General features: G+C 38.2%; 2 protein-coding genes across 7 annotated transcripts in view; one reads left to right on the top strand and one right to left on the bottom strand.

Moving 5' to 3' along the window:
- Positions 1 to 187: 187 nt before the first annotated feature.
- Positions 188 to 25,851, bottom strand: LOC112572279 (host cell factor 1-like). 3 transcript variants are annotated; one of them, XM_025251867.1, is made up of 23 exons: positions 25,653 to 25,851; positions 24,483 to 24,704; positions 24,117 to 24,204; positions 23,516 to 23,724; positions 22,880 to 23,071; positions 22,277 to 22,422; positions 21,862 to 21,895; positions 21,322 to 21,582; positions 19,508 to 19,582; positions 15,705 to 15,829; positions 15,262 to 15,448; positions 14,714 to 14,898; positions 13,992 to 14,138; positions 13,525 to 13,783; positions 13,235 to 13,333; positions 12,779 to 13,009; positions 11,118 to 12,512; positions 10,440 to 10,561; positions 9,968 to 10,099; positions 8,664 to 8,852; positions 4,766 to 5,060; positions 3,914 to 3,980; positions 188 to 3,778 (listed from the first exon to the last, which is right to left on the bottom strand). In XM_025251867.1, exons 1-23 carry the CDS (start codon positions 25,810 to 25,812, stop codon positions 3,718 to 3,720), a joined length of 4,881 nt encoding a protein of 1,626 aa, XP_025107652.1. In that variant the 5' UTR covers positions 25,813 to 25,851; the 3' UTR covers positions 188 to 3,717. The 3 variants fall into 3 exon arrangements, with proteins under 3 accessions (XP_025107652.1, XP_025107654.1, XP_025107655.1); XM_025251869.1 differs by having other exon boundaries at positions 14,714 to 14,892; XM_025251870.1 differs by lacking the exon at positions 19,508 to 19,582.
- The window catches only part of LOC112572282 (transmembrane protein 187-like), a 3,829-nt gene continuing 2,661 nt past the window's right edge, over positions 25,214 to 26,381 (top strand). Inside the window, exon 1 of one of the 4 annotated variants that reach the window (XM_025251883.1) lies at positions 25,214 to 25,292. Coding sequence is in view for 1 of the 4 variants with exons in the window: in XM_025251881.1 (XP_025107666.1) it covers positions 25,237 to 25,273 (37 nt within the window). In the remaining 3 variants the exon portion in view is untranslated. The other 3 variants (XM_025251881.1, XM_025251882.1, XM_025251884.1) reach the window with 3 other exon arrangements.

Genomic DNA, 26,381 nt, shown 5'->3' with positions numbered 1-26,381 from the left:
GAAAAGCAAATTGAAATGCTAATGTGATGTCACACTAGGGACTTACATTTTCCGAACCTAAATAAAATTCAAAGGCTTGGACTTTGTGAAGAATAAGCATAAATTAAAAGCCAGTCATTTGGGTTAGCCTTTCGCACCATATGCATAGACACATGCACACACACAATGACAACCAATTCCAAAAAAAGAAATTTAAATGTTTGTATTATACTTTATCTCACAAAAAAAACCCCAAATGCTAAAAATAAAATTACTTTCTGCTCTCAACATGCTTCTTACCATAAAATAGTGTAGGCAGAAAACCTGCAGTTTGAAAGGGAGTCCTTCAGGTTGCAAATACTATTAAAATGTACAAGAAATGGACCAAGTATATACAGCTATTACAAAATATTTTTTCATACCTTGGAGACTTGTATTCTCCATTTGCTATTAATGGTAATGCACTGAAAAGGGGTGTGGGGTGAGGAATTGCTGTTTTATGTGCAGCCAGCAACTAAGGCTATATCATGTCAATGTAGCCCTGTAAACAGATGCCACATGCAGAGAAAAAACAGCGTGCCTGAGATGAGAGCTAAACCCAGAACAGCTGACCTTCACTGTATTGGTGTTGTGCACTAACTGTGGTGACACTGGACCGCCCTGTGTTACTGCACTGAATGTTTGTCTGAGGGAGTGATTGCAAAGAAAACAGGTTATATAAATTTGACACATGTATGATCCTGATCAGATACAATGTGGTACATTTGTAAGTCAATTGCAAAGTTCAGTGACTAGTGGTCTGAAGCTGGTCTTTCTGCTGCAGACTTAAAATGTTTCAAACAGAAGGATCCAATCTTGAACTACTGGTTCCCTTGACAGCATGTTCTTTAGCACTGATACCATAAAATATCCAGCTTACTCCAGGAAATATTCTCCTCTATCATACTGAGTAGACCTAAATGTAAGCTCACCGGGCATTAACAACCCTTAGTTAATGTGAATCAGCAATTTAAAAGTTAAATCCTCGAGGGCTGCAGCCACAGTGTGTAATCCTCTGCTGTGTCCGGTCAGTATGTACACCTGCAGTTAAAGTTGGTTGTTGGGGTCTTAAGCTAAGGCATCCACTAGGTACATCCCTGTCTGTGAAAAGGTGCAGATTCACTGAAGAATTTGAATGCACCCCCCAGAAGCAGCACTTGATCTATGACCAGTTTTCTTTACTGAAATGGTAAGCAGTGATGACAGGCATCATGGAATGATCAAAATAATGATAAAGCCATGGCCAACAAATATTAAAGCTGCTAAATTGCCCTCCAAATCTTTATTCATAATGTAGAAATCTCATCTTTCAAGTAAAAAAACAGGGATGAAAGTGAGATCATGCATACTCTTTTATGCCTACCGTGCTATGAAAAGCCAATATTTTTTAAGTCCAGAAGAGATGAATGTCTTTAGCATTTTTGTACCAACACATGGATTCAAGCAAAGTATTTTCCTGCACCGCAACATGCAAGACTGGGTGAACACAAGCCCAAATATGTTTTACCCTGTTGCTGTTAATTTTAATTCATTATGAGTGCTGGCTGTGCTGTAGAAAGTGAAACCAATATGTCAAACTGATTGAGACTTTGTTAATGCTTACACAAGCTTTAGACACGTGCTTCACATAAACAGTTACTTTTGCTGACATTTGTAAACATAAACAGTCTTTGCTAAATACAGATTAATAATATCAAGTAATAAGCCAATTTCACTTTTTTGTGAACAAGACCTTTCTTTGCCGCAAGATTGGGCTGTACTGCAATAATAAGCAGAAACCAACTACTGCACGTAACATCAAAACAAACACCAACAACATTTATTTTTCTTGTAGACAGCTAAAATAAACTGAGTAAATCTTACACAGAAAGAACACATTTTTAAAGATCATTGCTTGTCTTAAATAAAAAGGCAGGAAAAAAGTTACCAAATGAAGCTTTACTTAAATACTCTTGTATTATCCAGCATGGAATTATCAAACGTAGTCTTTATTGCATTTTGATTTATTAAGTATAGATTAAACAAAAATTCAGCATTGCCTTTACCTTAATTGGTGACCACCAGCTTTCCCTCTTCCCAGTAACAATAAAAATAAAAGGTGAAAAGGCCATGGCATCTTCAAAATGGTAGAGAGCAAATCATACAAGATAAATGGCTTTGTGAAACTGCACAAGAATGTGTCAACCTCCCAGAATAAAGCCTCCTGTCATGTGGACTACTATCATTATCACTTATTTTTTAAGACTATGAAACACGCAAGCCTTGTCCAAGTCTGTCGTTGTCTAACAAATCTGACGGCTGTTCCAACTGCATAGAAACTGAACAAGGGATGGCATCAGGCACAGTTAAGGTGATAATCTTGTGCCTCTCAACACAGATTGGTGACTGCATCAGTACAACATGACCTTGAGGCTAACAGGAAGTCTTTACTAAGGCAGGGTGCTAAAAGTGCCCTTCAGTATGCCAGTTCAATCCATAACAAGCACATCATAGTGATTATGAAGAGGGTAAAGAAAATTGCTGTGAGACGATATACTTGACAGATTGTGGAATTCAACTACAGAGTGAAGAAAATATTTGTAAATAAAAATTTGTTTTGTTGCACAATGGCAACTAGCGATGAACATGCTCAGATACTGCTCGACTGACAGCTGCCTAGAGCTGTTGTCACTAAAGTACTGAGATCTTCCTCTCCAGCTAGCTTGCACTTTATCTTGCACAAGGAATTTTATTTTGGACTCCATATGAGATTATGTTTCATCGCTGTCTTTAAGCCCCATCTTGCTCCTCATTTTTGCCACTTAAGCTGCCAAATTACATTTTTCATATTTATTAACCATATCTGCTATAAAACACACAATCTACACTTTTACATCTCAAAATGATTCCGTAAAATCCAACTGTTCATAATAAAGAGTAGTAACAAGATAAGTGGAAGATGAGTACACTGAATTATTAAAATAATATCCAGCACATCCAAATGTTTGATATAACATGCAGCAGTCATCAACGACCTCAATAGTCAATGCATTATAATGCTAAGTCACACTGTCAATGTACTTTCAAACATTAGATAACTTTTTGTTTTTTTTACATATGAAAAGAGAATATGAGTTGCCGGTGAGATGGTCATATTTTCTATCATGTGGTATTCTGGATTCCTGTGAACATCTTGAAATTCATTTAGCTAGTAAATGACATTATGCACCCTGTTGCATCACTCTGTGCTGCTCTTGGTTTTTTGACCATCCTAAGCAGTCCTTGCTTAAAAGTGAACAGGGGTGGGGACATGTAAAATGTCTGCACTCTCAGATTTGTGTAACATTCTCCTTACAAATGAAATAAACTGTATAACAAAAGGATATTGGTCTGTACAAAACAAGAAGCACCAACTCTTGTGGAGGGGATGGTGGATGTATCCTTGTGAACTACTCAGATATTGGCCATATATCCTTAAAAAAAAAGAAGAGAAGTAACGTGGTGGCTGTATCATCCCACCTTTCTCTTTGATCCAAGCCTCCTTGTCTCTATGTCATGCAAATGGAATTGCTGCCATTAAGTGAATGTGAGTTGTGTGCACTGTACATGTGATCTCCATCTTGGAGAGCAGGCCTATGTACATGCGGAAGGCAGTGCCATGTCTTGCTGGAGTCTGTGCAGCTACATTATAAAACACTCTCCTTTTTGTGCTCGAGGTCTCTACTGATCATCTTCCAGCTTGATCTTCTTAATGACAGAGCCTCCTGCAACTGCAGGTTTGCTGTGGGACAAAAGAACAAATGTTTAAGCAAAAATATGCAAGTCATCACTGTAACATTCATGTCAATTGACTTTTTAATGATGAAAAAAAAGTTTTAGCTGCCTAGAATAAGTGATGCATTGTAGGAATACGTACACATCACCACCCGGTGATCCCCGCTTGAGAGCAACTTTGCCACCAGCTTGTGGGCTTTGAGCCGCATCTGAAATGTGAACCAAAAAAAAATTACACACCAACCAACCTTTCTTTTCCAGAAAGATCAAGGAAAAGCATACATACAAGTAATAATGTATCATAATCTTTACTCTGTCAATTTCATGTTTAGGACTTTCCGTGATGGTTGTCAAGAACCTTGTTAGCTTAATGAGATCAATCATCTTGAAAGCTGAAGGTTAAGAATACAGTCTGCAGATTTAGATGTCCTGTGCATGACAATAAATGGAAAAAAAAAATACTTCAGCGCATTCAGTGATGATTTTTCTTTATGAATATTTATGCTTTTAAAAAGCCTGGTTTTAGCTTTTCAACATACTTAAACAGTCTTGTTGCACAAGCACTTAAACACACATGTTTAACACAGTCTTGTTGCACAATCATTTAAACACTGTGTATAACACAAACACTTATCAACTGACCACCATCTCTCACAAGGATATAACAATGGCATAAACAAAACAAGCAGGTAAATAAAATTTATTCTGCTTCATAAATACTTAAGCATTATATATTTATTGGCTACTGTAACAATCTTATCCTTTTATGCCTTATGACCCAATCTACCTAGACTGTTTCCACTACTTGCTCATAAAAGCTTCTGGGGGATAGTGCAGGACATCTGACAACTTATATGGGTTATCATACATATGTGTACAAGTAAAATACAAACACAGTAACAAATAATGACATTACATTACCCCTAGTTTCCTAGTAATAAAAAATTAATTATCCCAATAAAAACACTCTCTCAAAATAATACTTTCTCTTTACCTTGAAGCCATCTGACTTGTGTGGCAGGCCCATAACCTTTCTCATTGCGTGCAGCTATGCGAAAGATGATGGCTGGCTTGGTAGTGTAGTCAATGTGTGCTGAGGCCAAACTTGTATTGCTGACCACACATGAGGGGCTGGGCCCACAAAATACTCGGACGAACGCCAGCTGAGCAGGTGTGCCAGGCTTTGGTTCTGATGCGGTGTTGCGCACAGCCAGATAGACTGAATACTCTGTGATCTTGCCTGCCGTATTCTGGGGTGGCTCCCAGGATAGATGTGCACCCTCTGTGCTCTAATCATCAATAGAAGACACATGCATTCAAAATCTGTGATGCCGACAGTACACAAATCATCAAAGAAAGCAGGTGGTGACAATTAAATGTTATGATTATATTCACCCGATTAATAATAGTAAGTGCACTTATACAGCACACTTTCTTTCTCATTTAAATATAGATCAGCACCAGGGATGGGGAGTAGCTGTAGCCGAGCTACAGCTACTGTAGCTGGCTACAAATTTTGTAGCTTGTAGCTTAGCCGGCTACAAATTTTAAAAAAGTAGCTTTTAGCCGTAGCTACATTTTAGAAAGTAGCCGTAGCTTGGCTACATGTTGGCTACTTTCACGACCATTCGTCGACAGCGTGTCAGCAAGACGACGACAGCCACTGCTCTCACTGCTCGGTGTGTTGACAGCTAGACACCCACGTGTCTCGTACGCTCAGTAACCGGAAGTACCGGGTCGTCCAAGTGGCGGGAGCGGTATTTTGTTTCATTTGAAAAACGAAGATGGACGTACCCATCAATTTCCAGCCTTATTTGAATTTTTTTACATTTTGCGAAGCCACAAAATGTGGGTATAGTTTCAAATGCAAGAATTGTTGAGAGATTGTTCAGTCTGGCAGGACTTATCATGACAAAGCTGCGCACTAGGGTGACAGACAGCAACTTCGAGGCCAAAGTTCTGGTCAAATTCAATTCCATGAAGGACTAAAAGAATGTAGATTTGTTTTAAGGTTACCGGTACACTCCAAAAATTAAAATCCATATTTTAAATATCTTTAAGGGTTTTAAATATAGAGTAACAAAATAACATAAATATAGCACTTTAAAACCGTTTTTGAGTACCTAAAGTGAAAATTGTGACTTTAATCAACGTTTTTGTTTCAAAACGTACAAGCATTTTAAAAACAAATTTACACAATACCATAAGTCATATACCAAAGGTTTTGGGTTTTTTGTAAACTAGAGGCACTGATAAGAAAACTGATGCATAAGGCGTTTTGATATCTCAAGATTTCTAGGAGATATAAAAAATCAGACATGGTACCCCCCGACTCAGTGTGAATGTGGCAATTAAATATTTAGAAAATATTTAGAAAAATGTTAATTTTATCAAAAGTAATGTTTATACCATATTCTCAAATGCATCACTTTGTAGCTTATGCATTTCTAAACAAAATTGCAAAATGTTACTGCTGTAGCACAAGCCAATCTTGAGAAATATGTTTTTATAGTTTAGGACTGGATGTCAAAAACGACAAACAGAGAAATTCAAGCTTAAAGATTTAAAATAAATATATCTTGTATCAGATCATTTTTGAAAAATATATTTCAGTGTTTATATGCTACATTTGACATCCTACTATATAATTAAAGTCTATTCTAGTATGCCAGGACTATACTTTTCACCCTATCAGCTTTTGGAAACAATTAGTTTGTGTTCTTTTCTTTGTTTTCAGTGTCAGTGTTAGAAAATTAGATTAAGCAGTGTTTTACTTATATTCCATGCAAACTCATTTATTTCAATGGTCTGTTGTTCATTGTCACAGTATTGATAAGAGGTTGACATTTTTCATCACCACATAACCTAATTTATTGAAAATTCCACCAGGTACCTGATACTTAAGCATCTGTTTAGTTTTCATTTCTAAGTAATAGGGAACAAATAGTTATAGAAAACAAATGTATATCTGAAAACGTATATAATTTCTTTTGTCACTAAAACAGGATGAGGAAAAGATCCAGAAATGTTTAATATAATCGTAAATACGTGTACTTATTGTGTGAAAAAGGCCGGGGGAGGAAGGGGCAAGGAATGAATGAAAGCATTTATGGATTCACTAAATAAAATTGTCGGTATATCGCAGTTCTCCGTTTCATTATTATAATAAAAACTTTGTAAAGCAAGTAATAGTGTTTTGTGTGTAATGTTGATGTTTGTGTATGTTGCTACAGCCAGCTGGCTACAGCTAACTTGTTATAACATCACGTTTTAAAAGTAGCCAAAAGAAGCTGGCTACATTTTAAAAGTAGCCCAAAGTAGCTGCTACTTTTTTGGAAAATTGTAGCTGTAGTGTAGCCGGCTACATTTTGGAAAAAAGTAGCTGTAGCCTAGCCGGCTACAAATTAAAAGTAGCTTGCCCATCCCTGATCAGCACCTTCCAGAAATAGTCAAAAACACAAAAAGTGAAATCATTGTTAAGACTGTGACTGTTGGTGACAAAGAAGAGGTAAGTGTGGCTGATCTCAGAAAGGATCTTCAGTCTTGGCATCTTGACATGTTAAGGTCACAGGTTATTTTAGGATTTCTAGGGTCCTAGAGGCCATCTTTTGAGGGAAAGGGGTCCTTCAAGTGAACCAAGGGGCCCAACAGATCTCAGTGCTTTTTCTAATAAATATTTAATATAAAAACAGAATACAGTCTAAAACATTAATTACACGAAACTTAAGATTAATCACATTCAGATATATTTTTCCTTTTCTGATAAATTATCTTTTTTTAATCATTCATCCAATCAGAGTTTCTTAAATTTGCAAACCAGTTAATCTTCATGTCAGTTTCACTGGTGCCATTAGCTAATATTTACACACTTCCTATCTTTCCTATCAATGCAGAGGCTGTATCTTGTCACTTGAAGTGTCTCACTATTCTACTACTGTGGTCTACCTAGTTTCTGTTTCTTGCAGTTTTTATTACTGTTTCTGTTCTCATTTTTCTGGTAGGGAATGAAAACAGTTTTGTCACTTTCTTTCACTTAATTTTTGGCTTGGCTTCTTCTTATACCCTTGGAACAATCGCCTTTAATTCAAATTACTTCTGCTGTTCGTGTTTCACCAATTTGCTTTTTAATGCGATGTTTGGAGATGGCTAGGTAGACACAACTGGTCAGTTTGAAAACTTTCCAACCAGTGGCATCAATTCTAGATGGTTAGTTTCAAACCAGTATGAAGAATGCCAGCAACAAACCGCCTGTTTAAAATCAAAATAGATCTAAAGTTTTATTAAGGGCATTATCTGCTGTTCTGTCACAGTGAAGTCAAAGAAGCTTAGCCATTATGGCTGTAGGTAAAGAAAATAAGTCATCAAGTAGAAAGTTTAAAGATGTAGATGAATAACAATAAAAAAAATTAAAGAAGACTAGACTATAAAGAAACAAAACAAATTTGAAAGCAGGCCTCGCAAGCTGATTAGGCAAAGGGAGATCACTCATGAACAAAGTGCTCGAACCTCTAGATCAAGAATTTACATATTCTATAGCAAACAGACATTGCCTCATTCTAAGTCTATCTCTAATGGGAAGGGGTGAAGAAGAATAAGAAAATGCATGCCCATGTTGCTGTTTTTGTTCATCTATGATCTACAAAATATTGATTTCTACTTCCTGGAGTACCATCTCTGAAAAGGTTTCACAGTTTTGCAAGTCATAGTTTTCTGAAAATGGAAGCCAACATGGATTTGCTTTGCTGTTTGTTAACAAAATCATTTGAGAACAGACCTTTTCTTTTGGCACAAGACAATTTCTTGAAGGAAAATCAACAACTGTCTGATAATTCTGAAGCTTAATTAACTAAAGATGAACAATAATACAAAATAAATAAGAAGACAATGCTCACCTTACTAATCTTGATGGCAGATGGGGCACCAGGAAAACCTGGGAGGCATGTCTTAAAGGCAGAAACCTCACTAAATGGACCTCGGCCACAGGCATTGATGCCTGCAACCCGAAACTTGTAGGCAGTGCCGGGTTGTAGCTCCTGCTTCTTGAGGTCACTGTGGTCTGGCACGTTAACCACATCGATGTCCTGTAGTAGTCACAACACTTTCAGGTAATGATTCTTTGGAAACCCAAGAGTTTAAAAAAAAAAAATCTACCCCCTCTAAGCAATGAAATCACAGTCATCACAGCTTCAATTTGGCAATCAGCCTTTCATATGGTGTTTTTATCAAGAAAAACCTTTCATTAAGATGATAGTGTTCCTTTAAAGGTTGGATTGTATCATTTTACTTGTCACGACCTGGCCAGACAAATATGTGCGGCTCCTTCAGCACATATTAAAGTATTTTCAAAAGATTGTATATAATTAACTGAACATGGTAGGAATATAAATCAAAATTGTAATTTATAGTTTAAAGTTAAGAAAAAGAGACAGTTTGTCCTTTATTCCATTATGAAATTGCACTTGTTAATTCAAAGGAAATTACAATTTTGATATAGGCTTACACACAAGTCAATCATCACTGCAATGTTTAGTCCAATATTCAATGGATTTTAATGGTTACACACCATGTAGAAATTTAAAAAAAAAATTTAAAAAAAAACCTCTTGATGATGTAGAACAACTTTAGTGTCAGAAATAGGTTTAAAAATATGGTGGAAAATTGCTAGCTGACTTGGAGTACGCACTCTTGTTGCCACCGTTTTTTTTAAAAGCACACTACCTCTGGAAAAATTTAAATCACCAAACTAACATCTAGCTGGTTCTGTGTTAAGGGATGTACTCTTTTTAAATGTGATTTACCTAGTCAAATGACTGGATTTTGCCCCTTTTCCCTGATATAATTTTGTAGTGAAAATGATCAAATATGACAGACATGGGTGTAGGATAGAATCAACGAGCTAGGAGGGCAAAGGGGTGTAAAGACTAGAACTAATGCCTTTCGCAAAGGCTAAATAATACCGGTCCTCTGCCAATAAACAAGCTGCACTGATGTAAATAAGTGTAAAATATGGACCCTTTATAAATAACCACAGAGCCAAATGCAATAAATGAAGCAGTCCTTGAAAATATGAGTAGCTTAACTTTAGTTTATGCAATCATCAGTACCCGAACTAACCTGAACTATGAAAACCAAGTTTATGTTACTAGCTTTAAATACACTTGTAAATAAGCTTGGTGAGATATATAGGACAACTTACATCTCCATTGCCCTGAGAATTTTCTGATGGAAGATGATAGTGCGAAACAACGAAGGAGGTGCTCTTAATGATTCCCACATCAAACCACTGTGTGGTGTCACGTTTCACAACAGGCTTGTCAGGCTTCACCTCCTGAGAAAAATGAAAATAGATTAAATGAGTGTTGTGTTAATAATTTTACAGCTTTCTCACAAAGTGTAACAAAAAAGCCTACCAGACTGCTTCAGTGGCAAGACAGAGCAAAAATAACCAAAAAAAAAAGAAAATAAAGAACGTGACAGCTAACAAACAAACAACAACAAAAACAAAAGGGTATCCTTTTTTTTCCTAAAAAAGGCAAGAGAACTGTGGATAGTTTTGTTATAAAGTGATGTCAATGAGTTACCATTAAAACCAGGTCCTCAGCAATGTACCATTTACTACCATTTCCAGGATTTCACAACATCATAATTAAAAATAACTGATTGCTTACTGTTTTTATATCTGCTTCCTTAATTTGTTGTCCTGAACTGGCTGTGGCATCGTGTGATGTGCTAGATGATGAAGTAGCACTAGCTGTAGAGATAGCAGCTGATGCCAAAGTAGCCAAAGAATCTTCAAAAGAACAAAATTATCACTCAGTTATAACTGCTGACCACATCTCACACAAAAAATATTAATTTGATCCCAAAAAACCTCACATTATGTATATTTGATGCTGAAACAGTTGTTGGGGCAAAGCATGGACAGACATGGCAGCTGATATGGCTTCCCACTACTCTCGCCTATTTTGGGCAATAGGGAGCATGTCCTGTACAGAACAAACAGTCCAGTCTTTGATATTTGTAAGCCAGTCTTTTCTTTGGCCACTGTGGCACCGACTACCCTCCAAGGTGCCGTGAAAGATAGTCTTCAATAAGTTGTCAGGCTAGATCACATGACCAAAGAAAACCAGCTTACATTGCTTGACTACACTGGTGTCCTACGAGTGTAGCAATCTTGATTCAAACAAAGCTGTTGGTTCTATGACAGGAATGGTTATTAGAGAAGAGCTTAACAGGCAGGCTAAGAAAGAATCTAAAATTTAACAGATATTCTGAAGATCACAAAATCTTTAATATTCTGGGAGGTGCACAAACAAATGCTTGCATAAACTGACAGAAAAGCTCACCTGCTGCATCTGCTCCCACAGATAACCCTGCTCCACTGCCCACAGGTGTGTTTAACTGTCCAGCAGATGCCTGCAATGAATCACCCTCTGTTTTGATTTCTGGAACAGGTGGGATGGGGACAGCCACGGCTGCAGTGTCAGGTAAGCCTTCATCCATAGGTTCATGGGAACCGCCTTGCTCTGATTGGAGAAGATCAAGAGGTGGTGCTGCCATGTCTGATGATCCCCCACTCAAACCCACGCTGTCTACTGCTGGTGCCACAGGCACCGTCTCACTGCCTTCACCTGTTTCCATGGGAATGGCCTCCCCAGGCATGACTGTCAGCCCTGATTCTGCACCCACAGGCTGTTCTTGTCCTTCGCCCTGATTTTCCTCATTAGCTGGGCAGCCATGCACGCCATCACACTCTCCGCTGGTGGAGGGCTGGTCATTTCCAGGACAGCCATGGATCCCATCACACTCATCACCTTTTGGGGGCTCATTGTTTCCAGGACAACCATGGATTCCATCACACTTATCACCTTTAGATGGCTCATCATTCCCTGGACAGCCGTGAATACCATCACACTCGTCTTTTTTAGCTTGCTCCTCATTTCCAGGACATCCATGAATTCCATCACACTCATCTTGTTTAGGTGGTTCATTCCCTGGGCAACCATGAATGCCATCACACTCATCTTGCTTAGATGGTTCATTCCCTGGGCAACCATGAATGCCATCACACTCATCCTGTTTAGGTGGTTCATTCCCTGGGCAACCATGAATGCCATCACACTCATCTTGTTTAGCTGGTTCATTTCCTGGGCAACCGTGAATGCCATCACACTCATCTTGTTTGGCTGGTTCATTTCCTGGACAGCCATGGATGCCATCACACTCATCTTGTTTAGCTGGTTCATTGCCAGGGCAACCATGAATGCCATCACACTCATCTTGTTTGGCTGGTTCATTTCCTGGACAGCCATGAATGCCATCACATTCCTGTGAAGCCTGGATCGGTGTCTGTCCATCACCAGGACATCCATGGATTCCATCACACTGGTCTGCCTGCTGGGCAGGCTGGTCATTGCCTGGACATCCATGAATGCCATCACAATGGTCATCCTGCTGGGCAGTCTGGCTGCCACCGGGACATCCATGGATGCCATCACACTCCTGGTCAGCCTGTGCTAAAGAACCAGTGTCTCCACCATCACCAGGGCAACCATGAATTCCATCACACTCTTCGGTGCTATCTCCAAGCATCTGCTGCTCAGCTGCTGCAGTTACTGATGTAGCTGTGACGATTGTAGGCTGAGCTGTAGGAAGAATGTTGCCAGCAGCTATTGTCCCAACAGCTTGAGTATGTGATACAGGTGTGATCGTGATCTGCACTGGACCCTTGGTTCCAGTACCTGGAAACAAACAAAGAAAAAAAATTTAAAAAAAACCCCATTGTTTTACTTTTAGGTTACTTTCAGAACATGACTGATGGGGCAAAATGTCTTTATTTATCAGACATGACATTTTTCCATGCACAGAAGAAAAATTATCAAGTTACAAATTTACATGTGCACTCAAAACAAGGCCCAAAAAAAAAAAAAATGAAAAAAAAAATAAGGCAGTGGAGAGGGAATCATGACCAAGACAAAGAAAATAAACACAGCTGCTAATTCCTCACCTGCAAGTGACATCTGGCTTGGAAGTGTGACAATCTGGCGAGTTGCTATTGTGGTAGGAACTTCCCCAGCAGAAGGCTGTGCAATGAGAGAGATTGTTGGGGAAGCTGTTGCAGTCTTCATGACTGGTGTCCCAAGAATGGATGTGACATTTGAGGCGATTGATTGCCCAAGAATCTGGGCTGTTGCTGGTGCTGTTGGTGTAGTTGCTGTCATAGTAACTGTCTGCCCTCCTGCAAGCAGAAATTTTAAATATTTTCCTTTTTCTTGATGCAAGGCTGCTTTTCATAATTAAATGTAATCATAGTAAATTACCTCTTGCCATCAGAGCCCTTGATCGCTAACAGCTTAACTTCATCTACACGAGACACAGCCAGAGAGATAAACAATTGTTTATGCTTTATAGCTGAAACTCTGTCTCTAGCATAGAAATAATTTAGAAAATCTGTGGGACCTACCAGCAGATAAAACGCTGATGACGGGCTTTGAGGTAGGAACCACCATTTGTGCACCTGCACTGCCTGCAGATAATGTTGTCACGGTAATTGGTTTACTTACTGAAAACACATCAAACACCATCATCTCCTGACTGCTCAACATGGCTGTCCCTCATTTCCACACACCAGTCCCACAAAGATTCCTAACTCAAGAATTCTACAAGCACAATGAATACAAATTACAACAGCCTTTCATTTAAAAAAAATTGTTTTGCAAAGATTTTGGGGGAAAAAAATGTCCCCTTTCTCACCTGTGTTACCTACAGAAGTGGCACTCTGAGGACTGACAACAATGAACTGGGTGTTACCAGCCTGACCACCCAGCTTGGGGACGGAAGTGATGATTTTGGTGGGTGCTGAGAGAGCACCTGCAGTACCTTTTGGAGCTGCAATAACAATGGTTTTTGTGCCCACTTGTGTGGTTGTGACACCTGTTCCAGGTTTGGCAACCGTAAGCATAGATGATGGGATGGTCTTAATGAGAGTGGTGAGGGTACGAGATGTGGCAGTCTGCAACATCAGAGGCAACACTTATACATACAACAAGTATATTTATAAGTTAAAAATCAAACTATTAAAAGCTGAGTATTTTCTTGTAGCAATCCCTCTCAATGAAAATTGTTACAAGGACAAGGGTCTGTTTATAGTCTCACAAAACAAAATTGTGTGAAGCAGTTACAATCTTCATAAAAGCAGTCTTTATAATAGCAAAACTCACACTGGGTTGCACGCTGCTAATGCCCAAAATGTTTGATGGGGTGTGGCCAGCCTGTGAGGAGGAAATGATAGTTGCTGGTTTGCTGCCACCTGCTTGGGTCGTCACCAACTTCACGATAGTTGCTCCTTGAGGAAGTCCTCCCTTTGTCTGTCAAAAAAAATTCCTCAGATTATTCATCCAGCAGAATGACCATGGCTACTTCATGATATATTCATAGTTGGTCTCCATGACGTCAAACAATATTCTTTCTCAACACACATTTATCGACACGGAAGTCCAAAGCATTCCTACTAATTACAGCATTTCCAATCCATAAAACAAGTGAAATTTGTGGACTCTCTGTAAGGTTACTTTTTTTTTTTTTTTTTGGTTAGAGAGAAGTCTCAGATAAAATTACTAGTCTTGAACTAAAAAAAATCCCTGAAAAGACACACATTAATATATATATTACTTATATTATAATCTTGATCCATGTTATCAAGAAACTCCTTTAATTATTAGTGCTATGTTTTTTATGCCAATAATGCCAAATTTCAGCTTTCATAGTTTGGTTCATTACAAAGTGTTGGAGCAGAAAGACCTGAACACTTTAATGGTTTCACACTACTAACAGCAAATTATTACCTCCATGGAAAATTTTCTATAAATGTTTCTTTTAATGTGATTTTCAAACATTTGACATCATCTGTAATATGGTGCTAAGAGAAAAAAAAGCAACTCACATTTGCAACAGCCATCCCTTGAGTGGTTTTGACAAGTGTAACAATCTGGGGCTGGTTGGTGACTGTGCCACCTTTGTGAACAGTAATGATCTGCTTTCCAGCCATAGCGCCTGTGCCTGGCTTGAGAATGGTGGTGCCAGGGGGTGCAACTCTTACTGTCTGAGTTATTGGGGACGGAACTGTTACTGAAAAGAAATAAAACAAAAATGAGCATCTTACACAATCTTAAAAAATCTTCACATGTAAAAATTGCAAAGAGATGCATATAAATGTGTTGTGCATACTTATATGTAAAATACAGATGTAAGTCCTACGCTCTTTGAAACTTGTTTGACACACAATAAAGCACTCTTGAACTATAGTTATTCATACGAGATAGTAATGAGCACTGAGGGGTCTACAAGATATACAGCCCTTTGGCTGCTCTTGTTCTGTGGCAAGTGTACATGGTTTTCCCAGCATTACATCTAGACACAACAGAAAATAGATACTTGAACATTCAAAGTGGGTAAATCCGGATAAAACAGTTCTCTCCACTGAGCACCCACCTTGCTGGCCCTGAATTTTGCCTTGGACAGGTGTGACCTTGACACCTTGGGTGACAATGGTTGGTGTGACCACTTTAATCCCAGAAACAGGTGTTGTGGTGACACCCGATGTACCTGGGATCTTTTGTGTGGCAGCAGCTGCTGCCGCCAGTGCTGCAATTCCTGTCATTTGACTTCCACTTCCAGACTAGAAGAGAGGGAAACATAAAAACACTGAAACTTGTCCAACAGTCTAAGACAAGCAGATGATAAATCATCATTAATTTAGGATTGAATCGCCAGAGAAATTTAATATTTGCTTTAGAAATATGATGGCTACAATAATGCATCTTTTTATGTTAAGTGTGAGCAAAAGCGTAAGAGCGCATCAAAGGTATAACAAAAGGTATTAAAAAAAAAAAAAAAAAAAAAATGATGAGGAAAGAGAGCCACACCCTACTTACACCAGCTGTGTTGACAACTGTGGCACCCTTTGGAGTCTGCGTCAAAACCTGAGAAGGTGTGACGCGTATTGCTGTGGAGACTGGGGTGATGGTCATAGGGTTCTTGGGGCGAGCTGCAGTTGTCACTATACAAAAGAATATAAGAAGACCTCCTATGAAATGATGCACAGGACATGCAGATAACCCAGCATTAAGGCTTGTGTTCAGCATGCTGATTGGTACTACATGGAAATTCAAACTAGGCATTGTGTCTGCAAACTGACATGAAATGAACATCTTATTTAATTTGCATTTTACAATGCAGCCAATATGATAAAAATGAATAAGGCAGAACAGTTAAAATGTTCGATTCTGTTTGAGTTAGTCATACCAAGTGATGAAGCTAAGATACTTAATTCAATCTGCTTTTACTGACTCATATGGACTCTGTAAATTGATGTTTTTGTAAACACCCTCCAGATTATCCACGCCATTTTACCATTTCCTGATTATTTCACTAAAGCTGAGAGTTCGTAAGACTTGGCTCATTTCAAAAGGCCAAGGGTTTAGAAAGTATGCAAAACTTGACATTTAGCCTCCATCTGACAACAAGCTGTACTGCTACATTTTCGGACAGGGTGGGCTTCCTATCCACTTGCTAAACATTTTTCTTCCTTGCCCTCTACTGACCGGCAGGGACTTTAAATAATTGACACATGACACCAGATCACCAAAATAGCATCTCATGCAACCAGCTCTTTACATTCCTCTTACAACCTGATTTCTGTCAAAACTTGTGTCTTTTGGAGAACCTCCTTTCACTGCCACCTCTCCTCTTACCTTTACAAGTGCCTTTTTCAACTATTTCATAAACTTAAGCTTATGTACAAAATTGATGGAGAAGAGAAGTTTACTTGTGATAGAAAACAGGTAAACAAACAAACAAACAAACAAAAAATTCCAAAGCGTTGGGAAATAAGTCACCTTTGCTCTTCCTTGTACAAACCACATTTTATACCTGCATAAGTGACATGATGGATAGACATTGCTAAGTAAATTTTCTTTTTACTCTTACTTCAATAATCTTTTCTCGGTGGGGTGAAAAGCAAAATGTTTGCTATCATTTTTTTTCTTTCATTGGTTTTTCTAATATAAAAAACAAAATCCACATTCTGCAGCAAAGATAACTTGATAAAATGTGTAGGCGATTGGAGGGACATGACAGTAAAAGATGAAGTAACACAAAAAGCAAAATTCATTTTTGGAAAACATCATTTCCTGTGTAAGATGACTTATTGTAATAAATTAATGTTTCACAGGGTACTCAGCCTCCCACTCTCCCACAAAAGCATTTTAAACCTATTATAAATGAATTGGTTTGTAGAAACAGGGATGAAAACAAGACAACATATGTAAATATTTCAATGGTAAGCAAATTTATACAGCTATCTCTAAGGATAACTGTTAGATGTCACTAGGTTACTAGAGAGCAGAAATTGTGAAACTTTTTCAAATTAAAAAGGATTGAAATAGGAGTTTTCGGTATTTTCAAAATTGTTCAGCAGCTGTCAGCGAACATTTTGATCAATCTAAATATTGCAATTCCTAAATTCTATCTCTATTTGAGTTTGTTTTATAAGTTACTCCAAGGTCTTTCTGTACTTCAATGCCAAATCATATTTCAGTTTCAGATTTTTTACATCTTGTCTTTTGCATTTTTGCTGCAGTAATAAAAGCTGAAAAGAAACTCCACACAAGTGCAAAGGAAACAGACTTTGCATGAAATTTAACAAAAAAATTAAATCCTCATCTTGCATTAATTTAACAAATCATGATAACAGAAAAAGAGTGATATAGTTAAGATTTCAAGTCAAGAGAGGACGGAACTTTTTAGCTTGAAGCTCACACAGAACTACAAAAAACATGCAGACACTAATTCAACAATCGCTTCACACAGGGAATGCTGGATGAGTACACAGCTGTATTTGCGTGTATGTGCAAAATATGTGCCATGATATATTTGCAACTGGCTGGAAATACATTTTTCTATAAGACTTTGTGCACCTGGTCTGAAATTGCCAGTGCTGTTTCATGCAAGTTGATGATTTCAATTGAATAGTTTTTGTATGTTCCTCAGTAAGCAATGTTTTCTTCAAGTAATAGGATTTCAGAATTAACAATGGCAGTGATAACTCTAAATTAAACATTCACTGAGGGTTACATTTATTCCCCCAGTCGCCTGGGAAGAAAGTGCTGCCATTAGAATGCAGCAGAACAGACCACCAAGAGGTACTCAGACTTAACACTGCATCTGATTACCCCAAGTAATAGCTGAGATTCCTTTTCCATATAAAATGCTGAGCCTGAATAATGCTTCGAGCTAATAGAAAGGTCAAATCAGTAAGAAGCAAAGTGCCAATCACTTTGTAGTGCTGCACAAAAGCTTTTTATCTTTTTCTCCAGGAAACGTGTGCCTGGAACAAAATTTATCTGACACCCAAAGCTTTTAATGATGAAGAAAGCCAGCTCACTCAAGGACCCACCGAAGTTCTTAAATAAAAGAACTTCAATTCAAAAGCCACAGGAAAAAAGTCTCCAGATTACAGTTCTGCAGTGGGTCAGGCATGTTCTGTCTGAAAAGTCAGTGCAGCTTAATGTATGCATAGCACAATTTTGGACCAGGCGATGAACTTCACATTTCTCTTGAGTGACCAGATGACAATTAACTGTTAGATGCTCCGCCTTATATAGTGACATTATAACCAATCATTGAAGCTTTGACTAGACTGAGGGAGAAAATGAAGAGCTACTTCACCTGACTTTAGAAAAACAACAAACCAGATGTCTAGCAGCATCATGCTTATTGACTTGTTAAGTCTGTAATGAGACAATCATAGAGAAAAGATAAATCTGGGGGTTGTGCAGCTTGATTGACCTGTTCCCTAAAAGACTCAAGAACAGACAAGTAACAACTTGAGGGAACTTTGATCCTTTTGTCACATTTGATGTCTTCTTCTGTCGTAGGACTTTGTTTAGATGTATTTTGGGTTGTTCCTGCCACTGGATGTGATGTCCCATTCCATCTCTTAACAGGGAGATAACGACAAATAAAAATAATTGCCAAAGTTGCATGATAGGGACAAGAGACTTGCTCAACAAGAAACCATGTTTGTCTATGGGTGAGCCTTTGGGTGGAGTTACTAGCGGTTAATTGTTAACGCTATAAGAAAGCTAGTACAGGTGGTCCTCGACTTACGATGCTATTTTGTTCCTACGTCGCGTCGTAAACCGATTTTTGCTGTAAGTCGGAACATACGTACATACTGTACATAAATAACATACTGTAAGCACTTATCCTATCCTAACATAGTAATTTTCAAAAAGCACACATAAAATACATTTAATTCTTCCGCCACACACCAAACACAAAGTTGGCTTTACGACATTTACGACGCAAAACCACTTAAGTGGAAACAAGGCCTTATACAGTAAATGGGAGATGTGTCGAAACCATGAAACATCATAACTTAGGGCTGACGTAACCCGAGGACCACCTGTAATGTACTTTTTCCAAAAGGTTTTAATACCATCCTTGCATTCTGAACATTCATGCCACATAAACTTTGAGTAACATTCAAAGCCATGCACGTTTAATAAGCATATAATGCAACACAGTGAACCACCAGCTAAATGCCTTGAACAATGCTCAAAATGCATGCAAAACACAGGGTGAAAAAACTCTCGTCTCCATCATGCCAAATGACAATCTGCTGGATTAACCTGGAACCAGCAACATGCAAATGAACAAAAACAAGTCAAAATACCTCGGACAGTCTGTGGCTGGGCCACCCCCAGGCTGGACAAGGTGGAGCCCAGCAGAGGTCGCACCAGTCCAGTAACTGACGAAAGAAAGTGCAGGTAGTAAAGAAACAGAGAAGAATGAGAAATCCTCTTGTGACAATACCTGCATGTATTTTATTAACATGCAAGAAGCTTCCCCTCGCCTAGTTATTTCGGTCTTAGTAATGGCACACAGCACAGATATAACTGCATTTGATCCACCCAATGTCAAAATTATCGATACTTCACAGATTTTGGTTCCAATACCAGAGCTGCCACATTCTATGGATGAAATGATAAGAAAAAAAAAAAATACACATTTTCCCCAACCATATCTCCTAATCCTGCTCTCTAATACCATCACTCATCATGCCAACCTGATCTCTCAGAAGTTCACAAAGCAATTTTATCCATAGTAGTCCAAAAGGACTTTAAAGTCAGCGAGGGGCTGGGATAAGAAAGAAGAGATGGAAGCAGCTGAAGAGTGTTATAAAAAAATGTATCATGGCCATCCCAGAAAACTAGCTTTAACTTGAGAAAAGGTGAAAATGCAAACATAGTGCATGCTAAAAAGGCTTATGACCTTTCCAGTGTAGTAACCAATATAGCTAAAAACAATCTCAAAATAAGTTGGGTATATTAGGTGGTTGTAAATGAGGGAGTGGGGACTGTTAATAGGTCATATAATTTCTTAACAACATAATGACTCCATGAAATATGAAATTATCCGTGTAAACTTTCTTCCTTTGATACTTACCAGATGAACTGACTATTACGATACAGTTACTCTTTAACTCAAGAAATTACTGTCCCTGGTCAGTGGCATTAGCAGTCCTGGCCACTATTGGCTCCACCCACCACAACCCGTGACCACTATATGAGACAAGATGCTCATCAGTTTTACAACAATGCAGCTGCAGGAAAGTCTAGAAGGGTATTATGTTGGGTTGTCTGGTAAGATTTCACAAGGAAAATGTTTAGTTCATTAACATTACCTAGATGACCACATGACCTAACTACTAGGGGTTGCCAGCATCTACACCAAATGCACTGGTACCTTAAATCAGCAAAATGCCAGCTGTTTACAAGCATCCTTAGTGACAGGAGTCTGTAAGGAGATGCACCTAAGCTAAAAGAGTGTGATGAAATCTAATTGTGCAGGTAATGTAGCCCCTGAGCCAAACAAAAGTCAGTTAGGCTTTATTTACAGAGCCTTATATAGTGTTCAAGGGTGGATGCATCTGAGTACAGTAAAGAATGTTACCACTTGCCCCACGGGCAAGGAACAGTAATATGTTTGGTTAAGGAGTAGATCAGTTCTTAAACTCCTAATAGACAAATCATCTGGTAAAGTTAATGAAGAAACCAGTTTCCAAAGAATGCCTGCTGGAAATTACATAAAATGAATAATTTTCACATAAATCTGTAACCTTTAAAGATGGATGATGAGCTTAATGCTTGTCTTAAAATGTTAAAAGTATGCACAACAGTCAGCAAGTTGCTCTTTATGCAAACTGAGAGTTCACTAAATTCCACTCAATTTCTACTATGTTGAATTTATTCCACTTTGCACACACAAACTTATTCAAACAAGTTTCACTTTGTATATGACTTATTCATTCTAAAATTGACAATTAAAGTAATACTTACAACATAATTATTTTTTTTAAATATTGTGTAAATGGACTTATCTATTGTAGATGCAATAATGAACAATAATCTCTTTTTGGAAACTACCAACAACAAACATACAAAATATAACATTACAACACAATGCTGAATGTATAAATATGCTTACCTGTTGTAGCTGTTCTTAGTACTGTGGGTGTGCCAGGAGTTGCTGGGGTCAAGGGTCTCACGGCAGGGATGCTAGGAGGGGCAGGCGCAACAGCAGCAGCAGTAGCAGCGGCGGTGGTTGGAAGGCTCTGCGCTGGTGGCAAATCGTATTTCTGTAACTGCAGCAGGTAGGCATCAGCAGTAGGAACTGATCCCCAGCAGACCTCCAGTGTGTTGGTACTAGCACGTACTAGCTGGACCCTAGAGGGTGCTGGAGGCTTTTCTGCGAAAAATAACCCATAATGCACACATATGAGCAACTACCCTCAAATGAATAAAAACCCTGCAAACCATTAGAAGCATGCACAAGACAATTAAAAATAGTCGCAATAATGTTTAAAACTACAGAGGCCAAGGTACAGAGCCTGGTAATGTATGACATCAAAATAAACTATACTTTGCAACTACCTACTACCCAAAAAAAAAAAAAAAAAAAAAAAAAAAGTCACGTTTTTAAAGATAGCATATTAATCCCTGAGAATACATGAAGGGAAAAACATACCAGTTTCCAAAAACCAGAGATCTTTGAAACACACCTGGAATGAACAAGAACTGACTCATGAAGATACTATTACAAATTTAATGCATTGCAAAACCAACACTTGTTGAAATTCAATTATTAAAGCTCATCCAGAATTACTTATTATTAACTCCCTCAACTGACAATTAGATCAAGAAGAAATTTGTCCTATCACAGAATAGTAAAGCTTATGATAGGAGAACCGCAAGTGGATGCTGATGGTGATGAAATAAATATAACATCATGAAAGTGATTGTCAAAACATTTTTTGCAGCCTCGCAAGTTTGAGCCTGAATGGGGAATTGAGATGAGATGTTAGCATGAGAATTCAGGTGAAATGCAATAAACACTCATATAATCCTAAACATCTTATCCATTCCTACAGTGCAAAACCCACTTGGTTGTTCCATGCTTTACGATATCCATCACGACCACTCCATATGTACAAGCGTGTGTTGATTGCCACTGCACAGTGACCTGCTCTTGCTCTAGGCAACGCGTCCTCAAACACCTCCATAGCAAGTGGCTCCCATGTCATTGTATCTATTCAAAAGATTTCTATGAGTTATTTCTTCTGAAGTTTTTAAATGATTTATATTATCTCAAAATGCTTCTAAAATTTCCACGTCACTCAAACAAAAGTGCCCTTAAATTAAAAACTATCAGCCCAATCCCTTCCTTGCAGGTGAACAACAAAACCCCAAATATTCTCATTCATTAATCAAGTGACTAGATGCAATTAGCTTGGTAACATTTTTTTAAAAAGCTAAAAGTAATTTTAATATGCTCGGGAAAACTGTGACCGCCACTTACAGCCACTTTTAAGCAGTTTATCAAAGGAAGCAACTTCTGCATTTTTTATAAAGCTTGTGAGCAGCTAGTTTCCATTTTTCATACGTTTGACTTTGTAAAAAGCTTTGTAAAGGTTTTAAGAGACCCAGTGGTCAAGAAGAAAAAGTTAAACAAGAAAAGGTCTCCCATAAAGAAAATGCAATCATACCTAGATTAAGTGAGGCAAGACTGTTTGTGCACTTCCACTCCTTCTCATGGGTAGCAACCTTCACATCGTCCATGACCAGCGGCACCCAGCCACCAAACACAAACATGCGGTTGTTGACTACTGTTGAAGAGTGGAGGCTCCGTGGAAGTGGTGGGATGCCTTGGAGTGAAGGCTTTGTCCAAGCCATTGACTCTGCAAACATCAAGACCGTCCCAACATGTAAGGCAATCTGAACGCTAAACATGTTCCACATTTTATTTCTATTCAGCTGCTAAAAATAGGAGTATAGAATATGTTCAAATAGCCCATGTAACTTATTTAACTTGAGGCTTGGGAAGTGGGAGAAGAAACAAAATTAAATTCTCTGGGATGCAGAAGATACTCGAAGTCATCTCCCTTGTTAAGACCACATAGACCAAACCAATCTTGGACACATCCTCTAATCACAAAAATATTTCATCAACTTAAGCCCTAAGGCAGCAATTTACTACAGCCGTTAAACTTAACCATAATTTTATTCAAATGGCTACTCTTGCATCTTTAGGTCCACCACAAGAGTTTCATGGCATGAAAAAGCAGAATCATGGTATCTTGCTTAATTCATCTTTAAGACAATAGTCAGTTGTACATTCTTACCAACTTCAAATTGCCAGAGATCACCAAGTCGGCATCCACTCATACCACCATAGATAATGAGTCGTGGTCGACGGCCATCTTTCTCTGTATAAGCACAGGCAGTGTGGGACTCACGAGGTGGAGGAGGCTGTCCACTAACTGTTGGCAAGTCCCATGACATCTGATTTGAGAGTGGCCGCAGCTCCAGGGTATACAAGTCATTTAGGTAACTGCAACACACGGCCCTAATGTATTGACATTAAAGCAAAACACTTCTCGCTATACTTCAAAAAATGTGAACATAACTTCTAAACAAAGCATTAAAGTAGTGTAGGACTACAACTACACAGTAGTGATGAACTATTCTCAGTCACACTTGCAAGACAAAAATAGCAAAATTAATTAAATTGTACCAACAGTGACATTTTTCAAGAGTAACATGTTTCTAGAATTAGTAAGCAGATGATCATGACTAAGTAGCATATCTAGCGATTTAAACATCACTTTGCTGACATGTGATGACTGTCAGTCATGGACCACCTGACTTATGCATGTGGCCCACAAATGGTCTGGACCAAACTTTGAGAACCACTGCTCTACACAAAGTATATTTCAGGCATACCGAGGAATGTTGTTCTTGGGATCCTCGCTATCATTTGCCAGTCCACCAAACAAATATGCTTTGTTACCAAGCAGTGTGAAACTGTGACCTGCAATTTAGATTGAAATATCATTTCAACCTAGGAAGGTAGTGGTGATAAAACATTAAATGGCAGGAGGCTATTGTATCAATCAGATGCAACAACTTTCAGTTTGAAGGTTCTCAAAAAACTGAAATATGAAAAGAAGCAATGACATGTCTGCATATATAAACATACTAAAAAATCCACGTAAACAAGAAACCAGTGAGAAAGATTTCTACTTAACCTAGCCAAGACATTTCAGTGTGCAAAGAGAGAGGTTTTTCTTTAAAAACAAAAAAACTGACCAAGACGTGGACAAGGTGGAGGACCACTTTTTGGTGGTTTTGGTTTGAGGCGCTTCCACTCCCAGCGACTAGCTTGCAACTCGTATAGCTCATTTGAGTATTTACCATATTCCACCATTCCACCAAATACCAGGATCCTTGTCCCATCGCATATGAAACCATATGCTGCACAACCTGGTGGAATATCGCCTCGAACTGCAGGCACAAACCACTGGTTGGTGCCTAAAACAGAATGTAGTGCAGTCAGAAATTATGTACTGTATGGCATTAAAAAATGCTTTGGGCTGTATTAACTATGTACCATGTGTTAACTTCAGAACTACAAGATTTTATGAAAATACTGATCATCTGATGTCTAAGGGCGTACCATTTTGTGCAAGTGTGTCACTCAGCAGTCATAAATAAGGAAACCTTTCAGGCTAATTTTTCTCATTTTAATGAACAAGACATTTATCCATAATACTAAATGACAACAAAACTACAAAAAGCGGAAAATTCATTTTTCGTCTGTTGCGGCCACTAAGAGTTACGTCCCTGCAATATTGCCTAGATGTCGCTATTAATATTCCATCAGCATAACTATAGTTGGAGCAATTTATGAGTTTAGATTTTATCTTAAACAGAAAAAGGCCAAAATGATTCTAATTTATTTTAAAATACAAGCTATTTCTGTCCATAATAAATTTTATGTATCACATTATCTCGCCGAAACGATATGTAAATAGCCAAAACAGATGGCGGCCATTCAACCTCCATGATGCCGATTCATCCGCATTTCTTAACTTTCACAAGTAAAGACGTTATATATATGTAAGAGAAGCAAAGAGATGCAACTCCTTTTTAAAATGTAATCAGAAAAAAGACTCAAGCAGAAAATAAAGGACTTTGCTTTTAAGGAAACCTATACATTTTCAACACCAAAACAAATGTAGGGGGCCGCCATGTTTAAAACAGTTTCCAAACATGCTCATCTCGAAATACAGAAACACCAGATCAAAATTGTTTTTGACAAGCAAGAGCGAAAACCGTCGATCTCTATTGAAATTATTAAGCTCCCAAGTAAATTTAACAAATTTTAATGCAAAACCAATGACATGGCGCCAATTTTTCGTTCATCCATATAAGTCGCCATCTTGATCTATGACGCCGAGCCCGATGGAGTTGACTTACTTGTGTTGTAAACATGTAGTTCATCAACGATTCCTTCATTACCACCGCCAAAGACAATCATCAAATCTTTGATTGCCACAGCTCGATGTCCATGACGCGGTCTGGGACAAGGTCCCGTAGTATTGGTGACCCGCTTCCATTTCAAGATGGGAGCGGCCATTTTGAAGTTACCCACAATTCAGACTGTTAGCTTAGCGGCGATGTTGCCCGGATAGAAAAACCAAGCCGTTGGGTGATCACGTGGTACTATTTTTTAAAAAAAAAAGGGGCTTAGTTTTGTATTATATATTTTTAGCTATTTTTGTGAATACTTTATGAAACAAACAAATTAATTTCTTTATAAAGATAAATATAAACTGTTCTTTGGTTTTAAGTTTACACTAGTGATAGGGGGGAGTACTCAGCGGAATCAGATTTGTTTATGAATTGCGGCCCTTAGACACTTGGACTATGCCTAGACTTGCACTCACAGAGTACTACAGCAGGTTGGATACTTCTGATATATATACACCGCTTGTAGCTTAATTTCCTTTTTTTCTATGAAGCTGTCTATACCTCATCTATTACTCCGTGCTACTTTGATTACTAGTAATAGTGAACGGGTGCAATGATATATATGATCATTGAATGGTAGCTGGATATCTAGACCTAGATTGCTTCTTCTAAATAGAGATCGACGACTGTCATGAAATGGTAAAAAAAAACCTTATTTTTTCGCACAGTTTTATA

The sequence above is a fragment of the Pomacea canaliculata genome, linkage group LG9, assembly GCF_003073045.1.
Source record: "Pomacea canaliculata isolate SZHN2017 linkage group LG9, ASM307304v1, whole genome shotgun sequence".
NCBI classification, from domain to species: Eukaryota; Metazoa; Mollusca; class Gastropoda; order Architaenioglossa; family Ampullariidae; genus Pomacea; species Pomacea canaliculata.
The sequence above is the reverse complement of the archived record's forward strand: the minus strand, read 5'-3'. Positions and strand labels throughout refer to the sequence as shown.